Source organism: Lolium rigidum, chromosome 6, assembly GCF_022539505.1.
Source record: "Lolium rigidum isolate FL_2022 chromosome 6, APGP_CSIRO_Lrig_0.1, whole genome shotgun sequence".
Taxonomy (NCBI): Eukaryota; Viridiplantae; Streptophyta; class Magnoliopsida; order Poales; family Poaceae; genus Lolium; species Lolium rigidum.
This window is the reverse complement of record NC_061513.1, coordinates 257,247,143-257,267,015: the sequence shown is the minus strand read 5'-3', so window position 1 is coordinate 257,267,015 and position 19,873 is coordinate 257,247,143. Positions and strand designations below refer to the sequence as shown.

Genomic DNA, 19,873 nt, shown 5'->3' with positions numbered 1-19,873 from the left:
GTTGTGGAATCTCTCTCTACTCTTCCCTAAGGAATTCTTAGCAAGTTAAAATCCATGTCTCATATTAACCACCTCTCAAAGGAAGGAAACCTTAAACTCATCATAGGTTGCTCCATACACAGCGACAAGACTCCAAATGAAGTTGCGAGCTTTGTTACGGATGCGAAGTTTAATATGATAATCCTCATCCAAACTAGCTGACACATTCATATTGTCTGCTCTAATGCCATTTAATAAGCCCCCAGATCGTCCACGAGGTGGACGAGAAAACCAGGTGAAGTCAGCCCCGCCAGAAAGACTGTTTAGGAACCCCCTAATCTCGCCTACCCGTTTCCGAACTAGCCATAAAATCTAAATTACATTCCTAATACAGTCAGCAATATGTAAATGTTTAGCAAAGTCACGAAGACCTCTATTATTCATAAACATACTATTTAGTGGAATTTTTTTTGTAGATTTCGATAGAGAATGATTTGAACTCGTGTGTGGGGAGAGATTCCAGTTGAGGGAGCAAAAGATCTTTGAAAGGTGTGAAACGGAAGGATCAAAGTGACATGGGAAGCAAGGAAAAAGTGGGAGTTGCATGGACGCGAAGGCCAAATCTTTCTTTGATCAAGCCGGTAAGTAAATCTTAGGTATATAAGATTGTCTTCCATATATCAAAACGTCTTAAAAAAGATTGACATCCATGCATGTGTGATGTGTTTTATGATGGCTGGACTTAGTGGCCGAGCTTGATTTTATTGGCCGACCTTGCTATTGGTGACCGATGCTCTGATTTTATTATGGTTGTATATTTGTGTGTTTTTTATTTGTTAATGTTACGCTCAAAAGAATATTGTGGCTAAATTTAGAAAAACAGAAAGAAAAAAATGCTAGAAAATGGGCCAAAATAAAGATGGCAGGCTAGTTTGAGGTGCCGCTTGGGGAACCCTATTAGGGAGCGCGCTACAAAAAAAAAAGTGCATAACAAAGATCATATATGAGGAGAGATGCAACGGATCCTGCTCTCGTAGATTAAGCTAGCGGAAAGTTGCCGACAGTGACATTGATGTAGTCACGAGTCGATGCCAGTAACTAGCCTCGTCTAGTCGGAAGGAAATGTATTATCCACTCACCTTTTCCACGATCAAATGTCGCACGTGCAAAGCCTCCATGGTATCTAGACATACAGATCAACAACACCGCATCAAAGCGTGATAAAACAAATTGTTGAAGCGGGAGCGTGTCGATGAAAATCTGGCAACGCTTTCGCGACCCCCGGCAAGATTAGATGTAGATGGTGGTAGAGATCCAGCAGCATTTCCGCTTCGGGAGAATAAGCAGCGTTCACGACGTGCTCCCGGTAGCATGTATGTTTCCAACAAGAAAAATGTATACTACTCCTTCAATTTATAAAAAGATGTCTTTGATTTGTCATATAAGTTTTAATAAATCTAAAACATTTTTTTATGGACAGAGGTACTATATGGGTTGATGGGCAAGAATCGGGTTCATGTGAGACAACTAAAAAATGGCCCCTTTTCTATGCAAGTATGACAAAAATAACAGTGCGCACACGTCACACGCACGTGATTCAAACACAATCCTTAAAATGGATGCAATATTGGTCATTCGAATCAAACTATCAACACATTTCTTCCTTCTAATTTAACCCTTTAACGCGGTCTTGAGGAACGAGCTCCTAGTGATCGGCTTGTCCTGCAGCCGGATGAGGTTGTACGCCCACGCGCCCGCCACCGTGCCGCACATAGGGCCGACGACGTACACCCACAGGCCGCCGTAGCGACCGGCGACGATCGCTGGCCCGAGGCTCCTTGCCGGGTTCATCGACGCCCCCGTGATTGGCCTGCAACCAAACGCATCAGGTCAGTGGTGACTGGTGAGAGGCTGAGAGCAGATATAGTACAATTTTAGTTTCGTGGCGATGATTTCAGGCGCACGGCCGGAGATGGCCAGATCGATGGGGTTTTAGCCTTGTACCCGGCAAAGAGCACGTTCAGCAAGACGGTGGCACCGACGGCGAGACCGGCTAATTCACCAATCTGCGAGACGACAAAACATCATTGATATGTGTCAGACACCAGCAATCTCGAAGCGTATGGCGACATTCAGCCTGCGGAGCGGCGTGGAGCAAATAATGAACTCACTGCTCTGTCGTCTGTGGCCACTCCGGACACCACGAACATGAGGTAGAAGGAGATGATGAACTCGAGCGCCACCGCCTGCGTGTAAGAACCAGACGGCGTCGTCCCGAAGAAGTGTTCGTGCCCGCCGCCGAACGTCAGGCGTAGCGTTAGGCTAGCAAGCGTGGATCCCAGCACCTGTGCCAGGACATAGGACGGCACCTGCAAGCATCGACAATTCGACATCGTGAGTTTGCCACATCGACATCGTCAGTAGCATTTTCCCGACAGTCTAAACATCACGTTCATTCCACTGAACATCAGTAACATCACGTTCATTCCACTGAACATCGATCCCTGTCTGCAAGCACCTGCTTCCATGGAAAGCGCCGGCAGGTGGCGAAGGCGACGGTGACGGCGGGGTTGAAGTGCGCACCGGAGACGTGGCCGACGGAGTAGACCATGACCATGACGACGAGCCCCCACACGATGCAGATCCCTGGGAACGTCACCGTGCCGCCGGTCCTCTGGTTCACCACCACGGAGCCGCACCCGGCGAAGATCATGAAGTAGGTTCCCAAAATCTCTGCAAGAATCTGTTCCAAATTTCTCAAAAATCTGCGACTATCTATGCAAATTCTGCTTCATCTCGGTTGCACAAAACTACTATTTTCTACAGCAGGCACGCATGTATGTATACCTTCTGCATGAACTTGAAGGAGATGATGTCGCTGCCGTTGCATCTGCCGCTGTCATTAGTATTGCCCCCATCCTCTGAATTCTCGCCGTTGGCCTCCTCCCCGTCTCTCCCTTCTTCCATGGCTCCGGTTCCTTTTCGGTCCTCTCGATCTCTTATGTCAGTGGCACACTGTCCTCTCCGTTTTGTACAATGGCATCCTACTTCTTCCTGCTCTATTATTCCATACAGTCGGCATCGATCAAGTGTATAGTATAAAAAAGCATGTATTCTTCCTTGGACTGGCCACCTACTCTGCATGAGTGATGCAGCTACTGAAGTAGGCGCGCGTGTGCAAGAACGCAACCAACTCAACCACCAAGGCTTAAACATGATAGTTTTTGAGGATTTGTGTGTGTCTTTTGGAATTATCTTGCACGCCAACGTAAACCATCCTCATACGGCGGGTTCCACGAGGGTCACCATGTTAAGCTTAAAAGTTCAGTGTCCTGTCTTATTATAAGTATGTACGAGGAGTACATGCTACATACACTTGCACGTTTTGGCATTCTTGTTGATATAGTAGTATATCGGGTCGTGGCGCAGGCATGGAGTAGTCGAAGAGAAGGCATCGGTCGCGTCTAGTCAAATATGTGCCTCGGTCGCCGGGTCCTACTAATGGCTGCGTTTGTGTGGGGGGACGGGACGGGACGGACCAATCAAATGGCAGGAGCCACGGATCGCATCCGACGGACCGTCGCCTCCCGAAGAAACGCATGAGACGGATCAATCAATCCGCGTCCATTTCAAAAAAAAGAAAAAGAAAACAAGGACGCAACTGTGAGGGACGCATGGTATGTGCTAACCCACCACCTCGCTAAGATTTCCGTCGCCGGCTGGCACGGATTAGCTTCAAAAAGAAGCAGCCTCTCTGGTTGATAGTCGCTGCCATGGAGCTACTTAGCTCATCTGCCTGTACGTGTTTTGCAGGTCACCACAGGACACTGCCTATGACGGTTCTGCTGCAACCCCACCCCACGACGCCCGGATCTCGCACAGACAACTGCGTTGGCCTAACCATCATCGACAGCAACAGGGTAGCCTAACTCTCCAACACTGCTATTTGTGCTTGTCTGCTGTCTGCATTGTGTACCTTCTCGCAGATGCTACAAATCTTTGCTCTGAATAGTTTGGATACTACGTGTAATGCTCTCAGCAGCTAGCTGAGCACAACACAAAGAGAATCACTAGTGGCTGCTGGTATATATGGACTTTGTCTTTGTCAGCTGTGCATCGATTCATACTTTTATCTCTGAGGATGTATCCGTCTACTGCTACTTGCCTGGCATATTGATTGTACATCACTAGCTACTGCCCTCCCACTTCTTTCATAATAGATTGTACATCACTAGCTGCTTGCTGTTTTGGCCATCGATCCGTTCAACTTTTAGAATTCTTTGGTGCTTTTCTGGTACTGGATCGTGCTGTTGTTGGTGTAGTTGACTCACCTGGTCAACTGCTTTCCATGACACAGTGTTTTCTGGTTTACATCCTCTATAAATTAGTTAAAGCAGTATCTGCACCAAATTGATATCCGGCGTTTGTTTCTGGTTTATAGCTGTAAGTTATGTATGGAAAAAAAAATAAGGATGTAAAACTCCCATATAATCTAGTGTGCGTCACCTATGATTGATTAGCCCTTCATTTTCCTCTTTCTGGAATTACGTATTGTTCTCTTTTGGTGTTTTACTTACTTGTATACTACTTTACTTGAACTGATTATTTACAACTTACCTCAACCATGGAACCTCAGGTTGGGAAAGATGTCACCCATGGTTCTGATGTGGCGCCTGGGTTCACCCTCGATGACTCCATCCCCGACAGCCACCGTGCTGCTTTTTTTTGATGTTGCCGTAGAGGACACCGCTGACGTGCTGCTGCTCGACCTTGGACGACCTTGATCATGAGGTGGCTTGCATAGCAATCAAGTACTGCGTGAAGGTAATCTCACTCTCTCCAGGCCTGGTAGCTTGTTGCTAGTCATCAGTGTGCATTATTGTGTTGCTCAATGCGAGTAATACCTGTAAAAAATTTGTGTTTTTACGAAAGTGACTAGAGCGGCCTCCCACATCTTTTATAGCAGGTCGCCGCTCAATGCGTATGTCTGTATGCGAAAAGTAGGTTCCAAATTGTTAAACTTGTGTTCTTAGTCTAATCATAACGCTTTATGCAGGCAGTGACACACCGGAAGAGGCATTGGAGCTGTACCAAGACATGTGGCGGCGCTGTATCACATGCTTTTTATACCATTCCCTTAGGTGATTCCTCGGGTTCCCATTCGATCCCCGGTTCAACTTTTGGGATTATTTGGTGCTTTTCTGGTACTTGGTTGTGCTGTTGTTGGTCTAGTTGAGTCACCTGGTCTCTTTGACACAATGTTTGCCTCTTTTCTGGTTTACATCTTGTACAAATTTCATTACTTATAGAATCGTATACATGGGCGGGGCCAGGATTTTGGTGTGTGTGTGTGTGGGGGGGGGGCGAGAAAGGCGATGGTCACAAATGTGAAAATGTATTTTAGTCTCGTAAAATACGTTAAAGAGAATATATGCTTATATACTTAATTGAATTCTAGCTACAATTACTGGTCTTGTCAGAACATATTTGTAATCTCATAAGAGGCGTTTCTTCTAACGATTTTAAAATCTTTTCTATTTAGTAGTCTATGTTCTCAATGTGGATAAGCAGCACAGGTCAGATTCTATTATAGATGTCTCACCACGTTCTACATAGTCTATTGTTTTATTTGCAAGTATAGAAAAACAATAGCTAGCTACTAGAGATAAATTCTTACGTGATGACAGGCAGTCGTGATGTTCTGGGACGATAAGTAGCCAAACCCCGCGGCGGTCAGTTGGCCAGAGGCTGGAGCTCTGGTACTGTTATTCATCGGAGGCGTATCCTGGTCTCATCTCTTGGAGCAAGTGGATAGTGAACGGCGGCGGCGGCAGCCCTAGCGGCGAACCGCTCCGATAAATTGATCGATCTAGTATATGTATAGGCGATTGATCGATGGACAGAGTGCTATTTGGTACGGGAAACAGCACCACGCCTCGATGGCCTTGGCAGATGGGCTACCAGGCCTGTAATTAGGTAGGCACAGGTCCAACAATGAAATCTGGGCTAGTTAATCAGGTAATTACTGCTGGCCATTAGCTCACAAACCGTACATAGTAGTACTAATACCTGCTGTACAATGTTGAGGGGGGCGAACCATTGGGGGGGGTCTAGCCCCTGCTCGCCCCCTGCCTCCGCCCCTGATCGTATATCATACTTCATAACATATATGCTATTTTGCTTCAGAATTATGCGCACGTTGTCTTTTATGGCTTAAGCTTATAAATCCTCCTTCTTTTCAAGGAATAAGCTGATCAAGAGGATTAGTTAAATTAGTGTCTGCACCAAATTGAAATCCGGCTGTTGTTTTCTGGTCCAGAATTGTTTTGGGCTAATATCTATAAGTTATCTATGGAGAAATGGGGATGTAAAACTTCTAGTATCCGGCACCTATGGTTGATCAGCCCTTTGTTTCCAATCTTTCTGGAATTATATATTGTTTTCTTTTGGTGTTAGATTTACTTGTCTACTACTTGAAGTGATTATTTACAACTTACATGAACCGTGGAACCTCAGGTTGGGAATGATGTCGCCTAGTACTTAAACACAGCACACATGGTTTTGGTATGGCGCCTGGGTTCACCGCCGATGACACCGTCCCTGGCAGCCATTTTCCTGCCGATGTCGCCAGAGAGGACAGCGCTAGTGTCCTGCTGCTCGTGGAGTGCAGCATGGAGTACATCACAATCAAGTACAGCGTCGAGGTAGTCTCATTGTCTCCAAACCTGGAAGCTTGCTCTAGTTGCTTCCAATGGTCATCAGCGTGCATGCTGGTCTTGCTCAATAATAGGTTGGAGAATATTAAGAATTCTGTCAGAAGTATTGGTAGCAAAATTTTGTGTTTTGAGGCAAGTGTGGATGTACCTTACACATGAGTAGATAGATAGCACTTGTCTGCGACAAGATCCAGAATTTGCACATGTTTCCTGTAGTTTGCAGCTTCTTACAGCTGGTATGGCCACTGTGTTGTGAGCTGTACCCTTCATATTTTTGTTTGTGATGTAACAACGTGGTGCGGTGCAAAGCACTGAGTTTCAACATCAAGTCTCGTGCTTTCCATGAAACTTCTCTTTATCTGATTGCAGATTTGGAAATCATATAAGTCAAGTAGCTAGCTTACGTTGGAGGGAGGGGAGTGGAACATGAGGCAAAACCTCTCTCGAGGCCGCCTCGCTTCCCTTCCGGTCTCCATAATGGAGGATAAATCTAGGTTTCTGTAGATTAGACCGCTGTGAATGTCTTAGATCTTTTTGGAGCCTTGGTTGTTCTTGGTTTGTGTGCTCTGTTAAACGGATTTTGTGGTTCCTTCTTGGGAAGGGGGTGGTTTTCACCTCATCCTTAAACGTAGCACATATGGTTTTTGTGGGCTCTGATTTCCCATCTCCTGGGAAAGAAGTATCATTTTTTCTGTTCATTCTATCTTTGCTGGGTGTCATTGCTCATATTTATTTGTAGAGTTTTTTGTTTCACGGTTCGTTAGTCAGAGATCCGTTTGATGGTTAGTTTCCGGGACAAGGAATTTTTTTTGAGAAGGCATTTGTTGGTTCTGATGTACCATCTGCTGGGAAAAAGAAGAGTTCTTTATTTTCCGTTCTATATTTTTCTTCAAAAATAAGTTTAGAGGCCTTAGTTTCAGAGGATTTATGTTGTTTGGTGTGTGTTGTAGAGGTTTTTGTGGGATCTGATTTCCATTTCAACTGTTCTTTCCTTATCCAGTATTGTCTACAGTCTATCTCTTCTTGCTCATATATCTTTCTTGCTTTTAGAACTGCTGCAATGGAAGCCCTGGAAATGACAATCCTCTTGGAAGTGACAGGAAAAGAGCCAATATGCCATATCAGACTGAAACATTTATGGTGGAGCTGTGCTTTGTAGCTAAAATTCCTGTGAGTGCCATTGCAATGGCACTCCACCAAGCAGTATGTTTCTTCATATATACTTTTGAAGGCCTATCTACCAATTTTGCATGGCTGCTCCGGTGGTCCCTATCTAATTCCCTCTGTTAACTTTTGTGTTTGCAGGGGCTGCCGGTTAGTTCGCCAATCATTTTTTCACAACAATCCTTCAATTTTTTTGGACTTGGGTGCAGGGATTAGGCTGTAGAGGATTTCACTCTACCATTCGAGCCGCAAAGAGTGGGTTTTGTCTTAATATTGGTATGTTATGTTCTGGATGAGCCCAGTTTCTTTGTGATCACATCTAAAAGTAGTTGATTGCTAGCATTTACAAACACTGTTTGTGTGTGCAGATGTTTCCACGACAATGATTTTCAAGCCTGACCCTGTTGTTGATTTTTTACTTGCCAATCAGAAGGTTGATCACCCGAATGAAATTTATCGTGGGAAAGGTAAGATTTCTTTTCAACTTTCTTATGGAACTGTTCATAATGCTAGTATTATCTATATCTGTAACATGCTTGACTTTGTAGGTCAAGCGTGCAGTCAAGAATTTAAGGATAAAAACAAGCCCGGCAAACACAGAGCACACGACCATTGGCTTGAGTCATGAACATATGTGAGTGAACGTATGGATATTTGTTTAAGTGATGCTTCTTAATTGATTGTGTGGACTGGTTACATGACATCTTCTGATGTAATTATCTTTTGATTCCTTGCAGTCTAATCTGCTATGTGCGTCTGGATGCTTCTCAGGTGGCAAACTAAATCAAGTTTGATGAGATGTCTGTGCCAGGGCAGTACCCAAACCTCCGCTGGCAGCGCCCTGGTGCAGGATCTGCCTCACGTGCACGAGAAGGTCAAGATCTCATTGCTCATCTGCTGAGCCTGCCCTGCCTCAGTGCGGGCTGGTGTGCGCTTCAACGTTTTGTGATGCTTTTGTCTTGGATGCCTGATATATCGTCGTAACGAGAGCCAGCTAGTTGAACACCTGAGATGTGCTGGCATGCTGGACACCTGTGCATTCGGTGCCTCAGAACCTACCTTTGAATTCCATTAGGATGGTACTGTTGAACCTAGGAATCCTGTTAGAATGCTGCTATGCTGAACTGTTAGCATTGAACCATCTAATATGTTGCTTTTCATCTGTCTGCTATTTTGTTTGATTTTCTCTGTATTTTGTGGTCATATCTGGATGTCATGACTCGTGCTTATTCTGGAAATAGTGTAGTAGGCTGTTTTTTCTGGTTAATTTTGTTGCCAAGGTTGTAGATATGGGAAAATGTTTTCTTGGAAGCAGGGTAGACATAGAAATTGGAATCCTCCTGGCCTGGCACTGGCACTGTCACAGAGTCAGCCACCACAAGCAAGTTTCACCTGGCTTGTCTGATGTCATCACTTGTTGAATTGGAAATTAGGACGACAACATTGTAGGATGTTGCTAGTTATAGATGTCCTAGTTAGAAAATCTTGAGATTGCTTGTAGGCAGGGTGAATTGTTTTGTTGTGAGGCACATGAATGATATTAAATGCATGCATATTTCATGCAATTCTCCTAGTATTCTGGCTGTCACTAAATTTTGATTGGTTCTGATAGAAATTTCTTAAACATTGCAGTTGCTGTTAATTCTAAATTTCAATGCATGATTCTTTTTCGTTTTCAGGTGCAGGAAATCAAATGACTGCCCGATGGCTATCCTCGAGAGGAAGAAGTCACTCAACTACCTTGTGCTCGATGAGGTAACCGATGATGACAACTCTGTTGTCACCCTGACACCATGTAGAGGCTCCAGCTTCTCCACTGTCCTGCTCAAGGTACGGCATCTGCTCGAGTCCCCTGCTGTATAATGGATCTAGCAGCAAGTAGCAGTACCCCCACATGATGCTAGTGTTAATTTCTTGTATTGTGGACCTGTGTGTGTCATCATGTGGAACCTTTAAGTATTTGTGATTGAAGCAAGCAAGCAGTGTTAAACTAATTCACTACTAGCTGGCACCAGGCGGTACCTTCCATTCTTTGTTCTGGGTCAGTGCAGTCCAAGCCTATTCATCAGCAGCTGTTTTCAATAAAGCCATGTTAAATATGTGATCAAAGCAAGCCTGCGAGCTCCTTTATATCCTTCGTACTTAATAGTCAATACAATGATAATAGAAATGGAAATAGAAATCATTCACTACTTGGATGACTTCGTCCATAAAATTCACCCTTTTCTTTCTATTTCATAAAATTCAGTACCAGACACACATGTGCGAGCCACAATTTCAAAATTTTGCTCTTGAAAATCACTTTTTTTGGTTTATATTATTATATTTAAATCTGCTGTCGTATATGACAAGGAAAAGAGAAAGGACATGATGGGAATATGCTATCTTGGATTTGGCAACAGGACATGGTTGCTACTTTAAGTGTTAGTCGCTGATATCGCGTGGCTTTATCCAGCTAAAGAACATTTATAAATGCACAACGGGAACTGAGCATTTAGGCATTTAGTTTGTTAGTGCCTTCACAGTGGGTCTAATAATTTTTTACAACAGAAGAGCCTGTTGATTTCAAGCAATAATCTCTTTTGTTGGTATACTGGTTATCTTTCTGTTGTATAACCTACATGTCTATTTGAGTTCGGAATTCAAAGCCTGTGAATTCTTGCTTGTTTTGACTAACTTACTAAAGGGTGACACAGATCGAGAATGAGATTGAGATCTGTATAGTGTAAACTTAATATTCACTGTTTCCATATCCTATTTGCCAACTTATTTCTTGTTCTTGTTTATGGCATGGTTCTTACATGTTTTTCAAGTCTATTTTGGATGCTCTGCTTTTCCAGTATAAATACTTTCAATCAGCTTGTGTTGCGCATGTCATTTAAGTGTAGTTGAAAAATGCGTTATAGCATTTGGTCCTAAACTATTTTTCAGGTTTATGAACAGGAATATAAAAAGGACTTAACTCTGTTGATGTTGCTATCATCCAGGCACCTCAAGCAGTTCTGGCGCATCATCCCCACAAATGAGGCTTTCGTCCGAAGCGACCGGGCGGCGATGGCCTTGCTATCGCCGAAGAGGCCATCTGGAGGTATGTCGGTGAGCCGCTGTGCTGCCTCATGTACCGGTACCACACTGATAGCTGTCTTTGGAGTTCATTACCCTGGATGGCCTTGTCTTCAGGTAGTACTTCTGATACCAACTTGTGTGTGTTGTGATGGACTGATGAATGAGCTTATTTGATCAATAGGAGATACCTTTTTAGTGTTATATCATTATATGGATGCATGCCCGCTGTGGATGATTCGTTTATTGGATGAACTGAACCCTTCATGGAATGGATGATTGAATTGTGCTTGTTTATTTTGATATGTGCTGGTCATTACAAATATTCTGCAGGCAAGGATTTTGTATCTTAAATAATTCTACTAGCTATTTGCAACTAGGCTTACATTCACATTTTGCGGAGTGGAAACTCAAAGATAAACAAGCCACAGTTCCTGACCTGGTAGTGTCCAGTTCTTTGGTCTTATGATTTTAGAGACTGATTTGGGATGCTAGGATGCTAGAGGTCAACTGATATTTAAGTAGCTCTAAGTTTTCTCATTTGCTACTATATTTTGCTTAGAGACATGATTGGTATTTCAGAGCAAACAACAAAGATATAGTGATCATTAATCATTATGGTGATGGGTTTATTGTTTCTGTTAACAATAGCATGCTGGCTGAACCTTATAAGGAAGTTCTTTTTACTTATAGTTCATTCCCAACATGGATAGGAAGTCTTGTTATTTGATCATGCACACAACCCCAGTTCATGTTATCTGGTATTTGTATTTATCATTAATTATTAGAGCCTAGCTGCATTATGTCGCTCTCTATAACTTCCATAGCTGCTTGGTGTGCGTAGCGTTCAGATGCCATTACAGGTAATTTATTCTCTGGTTTCTCACCAGGAATATCTGGAGGCCAGGTAAACGAGAGGAAAGGTACAATCAAGTTCCAGCTGAATAAGGTCCTCTGCATTGGTGTCGCTATGAGCAATCTGTCGCTGTGGGAGAAGCAAATCCAGCTGAACATTGAGATGAGCATCAATTTCCGGTTTGTGTGCACGGAGCTCTACCAACCCATGCGTCTCAGTGTTTTGCGGGTCATTTTATTGTCTCCTGTTAGTTTTTGTTTGTGAAGTTCATTCAAACATGTTTGCCTGTTTTCTGTTTACGTCCTCTACAAATTTCCTTAGCTTGTAGAATCATGCATCATACTTTATATATGCTATTTACTCCAGAGTTATGCACGTGTTGTCTTTCACAACTTAAGTTTATAAGTGCTCCTTCTTTTCAAGACATTAACTGATCAAGAGGATTAGCTAAAGCAGTATCTGCACCAAATTTAAATCTGACTTCTGTTTTCTCGTCCAGAAGTGTTTATGGTTAATATCTGTAAGTTGTGTATGGACAAATGTGGATGTAATACTCCCATTCATTCTAGTCTGCACCACCTATGATTGATTAGCCCTTTATTTTCCTCTTTCCGGAATTACATATTCTTCTCTTTTGGTGTTATATTTACTTGTCTACTACTTTACTTGAAGTGATTATTTACAACTTACCTGAACTGTGGAACCTCAGGTTTGGAAAGATGTCACCCAGGATTCTGGTGTGGTGCGTGGGTTCATCAATGGTGAGTCCGTCCCTGGCAGCCATCGTGCTGCATTCTTTGATGTCGCCGGGCCGAGAGGACGTAGCTGCTGTCTTGCTGCTGGATCTTGGACGACCTTGAGCATGAGGTGTCCAGCAAGCCTGCATAGAAATCAAGTACCACGTGAAGGTAAGCCACTCTCTCCAAACCCAGTACCTTGCTAGTCATCAGTGTGGGTTATGGTATTGCTCAATGCGAGTAATAGGTTGGGGTGTACTAAGAATCGTCAGAAAATTTGTGTTTTGAGGCAAGTCTGGATGTACCCTGCTCTAGAGTTGAGAGTACTTCTATGGACAAGATCCAGAATTTGCACATGGCTCCTGTAGTTTCCAGCTGCCTAGAGGCTACAGCTGCCTAGTTGTTCCTCATGCTCTGTGGGTGTTCTTCTGAAATGCAAGTTTGGATTCTCTAGATGTACTAGTCTGCACAACACAATAGAAGCACTAGTGGCTGTTGGTATATATGGTCTTTTTCCTTGTGAGCTGTGCAACGATTCATACTTTATCTGTAATGTAACTGTCTAGTGCTACTGGCTGATATAGATTCTACAGCACTAGCGGCCTCTCATATCTCTTATAGTAGGTTACTGCTCAATGCGTATGTTTGTATGCGAAAAGTAGGTTCGAAATTGTTAAATCCGTGTTCTTTAGTCTAATTATCACGCTTTATTTATGAAGGCAGTGACACACGGGAAGAAGCATTGGAGCTGTACCAAGACATGCGATGGTGCTGTATCATATGCTTCTTATACAATTCCCTTAGGTGATTCCTCGGGTCCCCATTTGATCTCTGGTCTTCCTCATGCTCTGTGGCAGCATGGCGGCTTGTTGTTTTGGCCATTGGTCTGTTCACCTTTTAGGATTATTATTTGGTGCTTTTTTGGTACTGGATTGTGCTGTTGTTGGTGTAGTTGAGTCACCTGGTCTCCGTGACACAATGTTTTCCTGTTTCATGGTTTACATCTTCTAAAAATTTCCTTACCTTCTAGAATATTATATCATACTTCATATATGCTATTTAGTCTAGAATTATGCACACATTGTCTTTGTAGCTAAAGTTTATAAATTCTCCTTTTTTCAAGGCATAAAATGATCAAGAGGATTAGTTAAAATAGTTTCTGCACCAAATTGAAATCTGGCTTCTGTTTTCTGGTCCAGAATTTTTTCGGGCTAATAGCTGTATGTTATATTTGGAAAAATGGGGATGTAAAAATTCTAGTACCCGTCACCTATGATTGATTAGCCCTTTGTTTCTCATCTTTCTGGAACTGTGTATTGTTTTCTTTTGGTGTTTTATTTACTTGTTTACTACTTGAAGTGATTATTTACAACTTACCTGAACCATGTAACCTCAGGTTGGGAATAATGTCGCCCAGTGCTTAAACGCAGCACACATGGTTTTGTTGTGGCACCTGAGTTCACTGTCGATGACTCCGTCCCCGGCTGCTATCCTGCTGATCGTCCGTGGATGCCTTCCAGCATGAGGTGTCCAGCATGGCCTACATCACATGATCACAATCAAGTAAAGCGTTGAGGTAATCTCACTATCTCCAAACCTGGAAGCTTGATCTAGTTGCTGCCAAATGCTCATCAGTGTGCATTCTGGTGTCACTCAATGCGAGTAATAGGTTGGAGAAAATAAAGAATTCCGTCAGAAGTATTGGTAGCAAAATTTTGTGTATTGAGGTAAGTGTGGATGTACCCTACACATGAGTAGAGACCACTTGTCTGCGACAAGATCCAGCATTTGCACGTGTTTCCTGTAGTTTGCAGCTGCTTAGAGCTGGTATGGCCATTGTGCTGTGAGCTGTACCCTTCATATTTCGTTTGTGATGTAACCGCGTGGTGCGGTGCAAAGCACTCCGTTTCGACATCAAGTGGCGTGCTTTCTGTGAAACATCTCTTTGTCTGATTGCAGATTTGGAAATCATATAAGTCAAGTAGCTAGCTTTCATTGGAGGGAAGGGAGGTGAACATGAGGCAAAACCTCTCTCGAGGTCGCCTTGCTTACCTTCCTCATCCTTGTGGCGCTTCCGTTCTTCGTTTTTCTTTGGATTCTTTTCTTTTCTTTTTAGTGAAATTTTCATGCATTTGTATGCATGTTTCTTAGGGTGTTGGATTTGGGTCTTCATTCTATTGGCCATCGTTTCGGCGAAAGTTTGGCCCCTGCCTTGCTCTTCATGATGGAAGCGTTTCTATCCCTTCTCTGTTCTCCAACATAAGTTATCTGCAACCTTCTTATTTGCAGATTCTGTAGTCATAGCTCTTCGGCTTCTTGGTTCTTCATATTTATGTGTAGGGCTTTTAAGACCGCAGTAGGTGCATTAGATGTTTGTTTATTTCTTTTAAGAAAATGAACTTTTGGGTTATTTTCAGGGAAATATAAGTTTCCAAGTTTTTGTGGGCTCTGATTTCCAATCTGCTGGAAAAGAAGTAATTTTTTTATGTTCATTCTATCTTTTTTGCTGGGTGTGCCTTTGCTCATCTTTATTTGTAAGGTTTTTCTTTTCACGGCTCGTGTGTCAGAGGTCTGTTTAAAGGTTAGTTTCCAGGATGAAGAAGTTTTTTTTGAGAAGGCATTTGTTGGTTCTGATGTACCATCTGCTGGGAAAAAGGAGTTCTTTTTTCTTTTCCGTTCTATATTTTTCTTGAAAAATAAGTTTAGGGGCTTAGTTTCAGAGAAAAAAGTGGTGTGTTCAGTAGAGGTTTTTGTGGGCTCTGATTTCCATTTCAACTGCTCTTTCCTTATCCAGTATTGTCTACAGTCTATGTCTTCTTGCTCATGTATGTTTCTTGCTTTTAGAACTGCTGTAATGGAAACCCTGGAAATGACAGTGACAGGAAAGAGCCAAGATGCCATATCAGACTGAAACATTTAAGGTGGAGCTGTGCTTTGTAGCTAAAAGCTCTTTGAGTGCCATTGCAATGTCACTGATCTCATTGCTAGTTTGTTTGATTTGCTCTGTTTTTTGTGGGCATATCTGGGTGTCATGACTTGTGCTTATTCTGGAAAGAGTGTGGTAGGATGGTTTTTCTGGTTAATTTTGTTGGCAAGGTTGTAGATGAAGGAAAATGTTTTTCTTGGAAAGCAGAGTAGAACTAGAAATTGAAATCCACCTGTCCTAGCACTGACATGTAGTCAGCCAGAAAAAGCAAGTTTCACCTGGCTTGTCTGATGTCATCACTCATTGAATTGAAAATTTTCTTGAGATTGCTTGCAGGCAGGGTGAAATGTTTTGTTGTGAGACACATGAATGATATTAAATGCATGCATATTTCATGCAGTTCTCCTAGTGTTTTGACTTGCACTAAATTTTACTTTGTTCTGCTAGCAATTTCTTAAACATTGATGTTGCTGTTAATTCTAGATTCCAGTTCATGATTCTTTTTGTGTTCAAGTGCTGGAAATGGAAGGACTACCCGATGGCTATCCTCGAGAGGAACAATTTGCTCAACTACCTCGTGCTCCATGAGGCAACCAATGACGACAACTCTGTTTTCACCCTGACACCATGTGAAGGCTCCAGCTCCTCCACTGTCCTGCTCAAGGTATGTCATCCACTTGAATCCCCTGCTGTATAATGGATCTAGCAGCAAGTAGCAGTACCCCTGCATGATGCTAGTATTAATTTCTTGTATCGTGTTCCTGTATGTCATCATGTGAAACGTTAAGTATTTGTAATTGAAGCAATCAAGCAGTGTTAAACTAGTTTGTTACTAGCTGGCACCAGGCGGTACCTTCCATTCGTTGTTCTTGTTCAGTGCACTCCAAAGCCTATTCATCAGCATCAATTTCAATGAAGCCTTGTTTAATATTTGTTCAAAGCAAGCCTGCGAGCTCCTCTAGCCTTCGTACTTAATAGTTAAATATAATAATAATAGAAATAGAAACCATTCAGTACTTGGATGTCTTCGTCCATAAAAATCACCTTTTTATTTTCTATTTGATAAAATTCAGTACCAGGAGCTGCTTTCTACATGGGCGAGTCACAATTTCAAATTGTTAAATCACTTTTTCTTGGTATTATTATATTTGAATCTGCTGTGGTAGATGACAAGGAAAAGAGAAAGGACATGATGGGAATATGTTATATAGCGTTGCTCTTGGATTTGGACATGCTTGCTACTTTCAGTGTTAGTCGCCAATATCGCGTGGCTTTATCCATTTGAAGCAATAATCTCTTGTGTTAGTATACTTGTTATCTTTCTGTTGTATAACCTACATGTCTGTTTGAGTTGGGAATTCAAAGCCTGGGAATTCTTGCTTGTTTTGACTAACTAAAGGGTGACACAGATCGAGAATGAGATTGAGATCTGTTTAGTGTAAACTTAATATTCACTGTTTCCATATCCTATTTGCCAAATTATTTCTTGTTCTTGTTTATGGCATGGCTCTTACATGTTTTCCAAGTCTATTTTGGATGATCTGCTTTTCCAGTATAGATACTTTCAATCAGCTTGTGTTGCGCATGTCAATTAAGTGTAGTTGAAAAATGTGTTAAGTAGCTATTTTACAGGTTTATGAACAGGAATGTTAAAAGGACTTAACTCTTTTGGTGTTGCTATCATTCAGGCACCTCAAGCAGTTATGGTGCATCATCGCCACAGATGAGGCTTTCGTCCGAAGCGACCGGGCGGCGATGGCCTTGCTATCGCGGATGAAGCCATCTGGGGGTACATTGGTGTGCTGCTGTGGTGCCCACGTACCAGTACCATACTGATGACCTGTCTTTCGAGTTCAATATCCTGGATGGCCTTGTCTTCAGGTAGTACTTCTGAGACCATCTTGTGTGTGTTGTGATGGACTGATGAATGACCTTATTTGATCAATAGGAGATACCTTTTTAGTGTTATATCATTGTATGGATGCATGCCCGTTGTGGATGATTCATTTATTGGATGAGCTGAACCCTTCATGGAATGGATGATTTAATTGTGGTGGTTTATTTTGATCTGTGCTGGTCATTACAAATATACTGCAGTCAAGGATTTTGTATCTTAAATAATTCTGCTAGCTATTTGCAACTAGGCTTACCTTCACATTTTGCGAATTGGAAACTCAAAGATAAACAAGCCACAGTTCTTGACCTGATAGTATCCAATTTTTTGTTCTTATGATTTTAGGAACTGATTTGGCATGTTAGGCTGCTGGAGGTCAAACAGACTGATATTTAAGTAGCTCTAAGTTTTGTCATTTGCTACTATATTTTTCTTAGAGACATGTTTGGTATTTCAGAGCAATATTAAAGAACAAAGATATAGTGATCATTGGTGATGGGTTTATTGTTTCTGTACACACCAGCGTGCTTGCTGAACCTTGTAAGGCGGTTTTTTTACTTATAGTTCATTCCCAACATGGATCGAAAATGTTGTGATTTGATCATGCACACTGCTCCAGTTCATGTTATCTGATATTTGTATTTATCCATAATTATTAGAGCCTAGCTGCATTATATCGCTCTCTATACCCTCCATAGCTGCTTGTTGTGCGTAGTCAGCTTTCAGATGCCAATACAGGTAATTTACTGTCTCTGATTTCTCACCTGGAATTTCTGGAAGCCAGGTAAACGAGAGGAAAGCTACAATCAAGTTCCAGCTGAATAAGGCCCTCTGCATGGGTGTTGCTGTGAGCAATCTGTTGATGTGGGACAAGCAGATCCAGCAGAACATCGAGATGAGGGTCAACTTCCGGTTTGTGTGCATGGAGCTCTACCAACCCATGCGTCTCCAGGTATGCAGCCAGGGACACCTCCACTGTCTCAAGGTTCAGTGTTCATACTTTGTGGGTCATGTTATTGTCTCCTGTTAGCTGTTTATAGTGAAGTTCATTCAAACATGGTTCTGCAATGGCTTAAGAATTTAGAATTACTAGTGATTTTCCTTGTGAAGTTGCCTTGGGTTGTTCAGTTTTGTTGGCATAATAATTGGCATTTTGTGTCTGTTCATATCCTAAAACCATCTTGGGCATAATATTGCAGTGGTTATGATTAGTTGTAGTAGGTTCTTAGCTCTGGATTGCCAATTTTGTAAGCATGTCGTGTCTCTGAAACGTGTGTGCCATGTTAACTGGATGCTAGTGTTTGAGCTCTTAGATATTTCGTCTCCACTAAATGTGAATTCTGTCATGTGCCATCTTGAATGCTCAATGTTGATCAACTAGACCTACTGCTGGTTTGGTGCTTGCCGTGTACATGCTCCCCAAGTTTTACTGCAACACCTTTCCGCCATCACATGTTGAAGTGACGAACACTCATAACTGTTATTACTTATTAGTATAGCTTGCCTGTGTGGAGTAGTGGCTTCTTGTGCTGGACCTGGAGGTGAATCTATCTTGGTATGTTGTTGTGCAGCTGATGGCCGAGCCACTGAGCCTTCTTTGACCAGTGGTTGTTGGACATGCTGGCTCGAGGGGTACACCTAGCATCAGAATGTTGTGGCGACCCTGAAGGGGAGCGGTGGATTTGGCCCTGATTCAGCAGGGGGGATGGAGGCCTTGGCTGCTGGATGGAACATGCTTTTTTTAAACATCGTCAGATGTGACGATGCTTCTCTGATGTCGTTTGGCTATCTGGCATGGACCATGATGGCCATGAAGTGATCAAGATCACAAGGCACAGATGTATGACGTATTTGCTTTGAATTCATTATATAATGTAATTTGAATGTGAATTTGCTCCCATTATAGTGTCACTTGAGCGTGCATGTATCCAGATGAGTTCTGTGCTCGAAAGCTATGTTGGCATAATATTGCATGATTAGAGTTTTGAGTCAGTTTGATGTAATCTGATTTGCACTCGGTCAGGTGACCATTTGAACCTTTTCCGGCTGATGGGGTTGGCACAAAAGTACCATGTACATTAGAAAATTTTAAATTGGCATGTTTCATGGGAACTCTTTTATGCTCATGGTTTATAGTGGTTGGAGAGAACATTTTATGTTCGTATGAAGTACAGTATTGATCTTGTTCAAAATATATGTGGAGCTCTAAAAGTCAGACGACTTTTTATTTGGAAGATGTATTCAAACTATATCAAGCGTTTGAAATCCTGAAGACAAAATTTGAATGGTTGGAAAAGATAAATTTTCTTTCAGATAAAGCAGCTTGCAATGTGACAAAACGAGTGTACTTACTTCCATGCGTGTCTTGTCCAAAATTGTGCCGGCCTGAAGTCTACCTTCCATGCGCGTCTTGGCCAAAAGCATGTTGGACGGAATTGGGTGGACACGACGCCGAGGATCATGTTTTTACAAAATAGATGACATTTTATGTTCAAAAGATATGTGAAGAGCAAAACCTAATACTCCCTACGCCTCATA

General features: G+C 42.4%; 2 protein-coding genes and 2 long non-coding RNA genes across 7 annotated transcripts; 3 read left to right on the top strand and 1 right to left on the bottom strand.

Moving 5' to 3' along the window:
- Window positions 1–1,650: 1,650 nt before the first annotated feature.
- On the bottom strand, window positions 1,651–2,847 carry LOC124663999 (aquaporin NIP1-2-like). Its single transcript, XM_047201618.1, has 5 exons — window positions 2,827–2,847; window positions 2,498–2,722; window positions 2,151–2,348; window positions 1,984–2,045; window positions 1,651–1,849 (listed from the first exon to the last, which is right to left on the bottom strand). Exons 1-5 carry the CDS (start codon window positions 2,833–2,835, stop codon window positions 1,651–1,653), a joined length of 693 nt encoding a protein of 230 aa, XP_047057574.1. The 5' UTR covers window positions 2,836–2,847.
- A 5,045-nt stretch (window positions 2,848–7,892) lies between these two features.
- LOC124661036 lies at window positions 7,893–8,664 on the top strand. Of its 2 annotated transcripts, none has more exons than XR_006990071.1 (4): window positions 7,893–8,114; window positions 8,228–8,326; window positions 8,408–8,493; window positions 8,597–8,664. It is a non-coding gene; the product is annotated as an uncharacterized LOC124661036 (long non-coding RNA). The 2 variants fall into 2 exon arrangements; XR_006990072.1 differs by having other exon boundaries at window positions 7,893–8,135.
- Window positions 8,665–8,667: 3 nt separating this feature from the next.
- On the top strand, window positions 8,668–14,023 carry LOC124661033. Of its 2 annotated transcripts, XR_006990067.1 has the most exons (7): window positions 8,668–8,733; window positions 9,539–9,689; window positions 10,847–11,039; window positions 11,813–11,957; window positions 12,488–12,686; window positions 13,235–13,319; window positions 13,912–14,023. XR_006990067.1 is itself a non-coding variant. In XM_047198895.1 (5 exons), exons 3-5 carry the CDS (start codon window positions 10,914–10,916, stop codon window positions 12,636–12,638), a joined length of 405 nt encoding a protein of 134 aa, XP_047054851.1. In that variant the 5' UTR covers window positions 8,668–8,733; window positions 9,539–9,689; window positions 10,847–10,913; the 3' UTR covers window positions 12,639–13,030. The 2 variants fall into 2 exon arrangements, 1 of the variants encoding a protein (XP_047054851.1); XM_047198895.1 differs by lacking the exons at window positions 13,235–13,319; window positions 13,912–14,023 and having other exon boundaries at window positions 11,830–11,957; window positions 12,488–13,030.
- A 1,971-nt stretch (window positions 14,024–15,994) lies between these two features.
- LOC124661034 lies at window positions 15,995–19,489 on the top strand. Of its 2 annotated transcripts, none has more exons than XR_006990068.1 (4): window positions 15,995–16,105; window positions 17,130–17,322; window positions 18,120–18,287; window positions 18,907–19,489. It is a non-coding gene; the product is annotated as an uncharacterized LOC124661034 (long non-coding RNA). The 2 variants fall into 2 exon arrangements; XR_006990069.1 differs by having other exon boundaries at window positions 18,116–18,287.
- The last annotated feature ends 384 nt before the right edge of the window (window positions 19,490–19,873 follow it).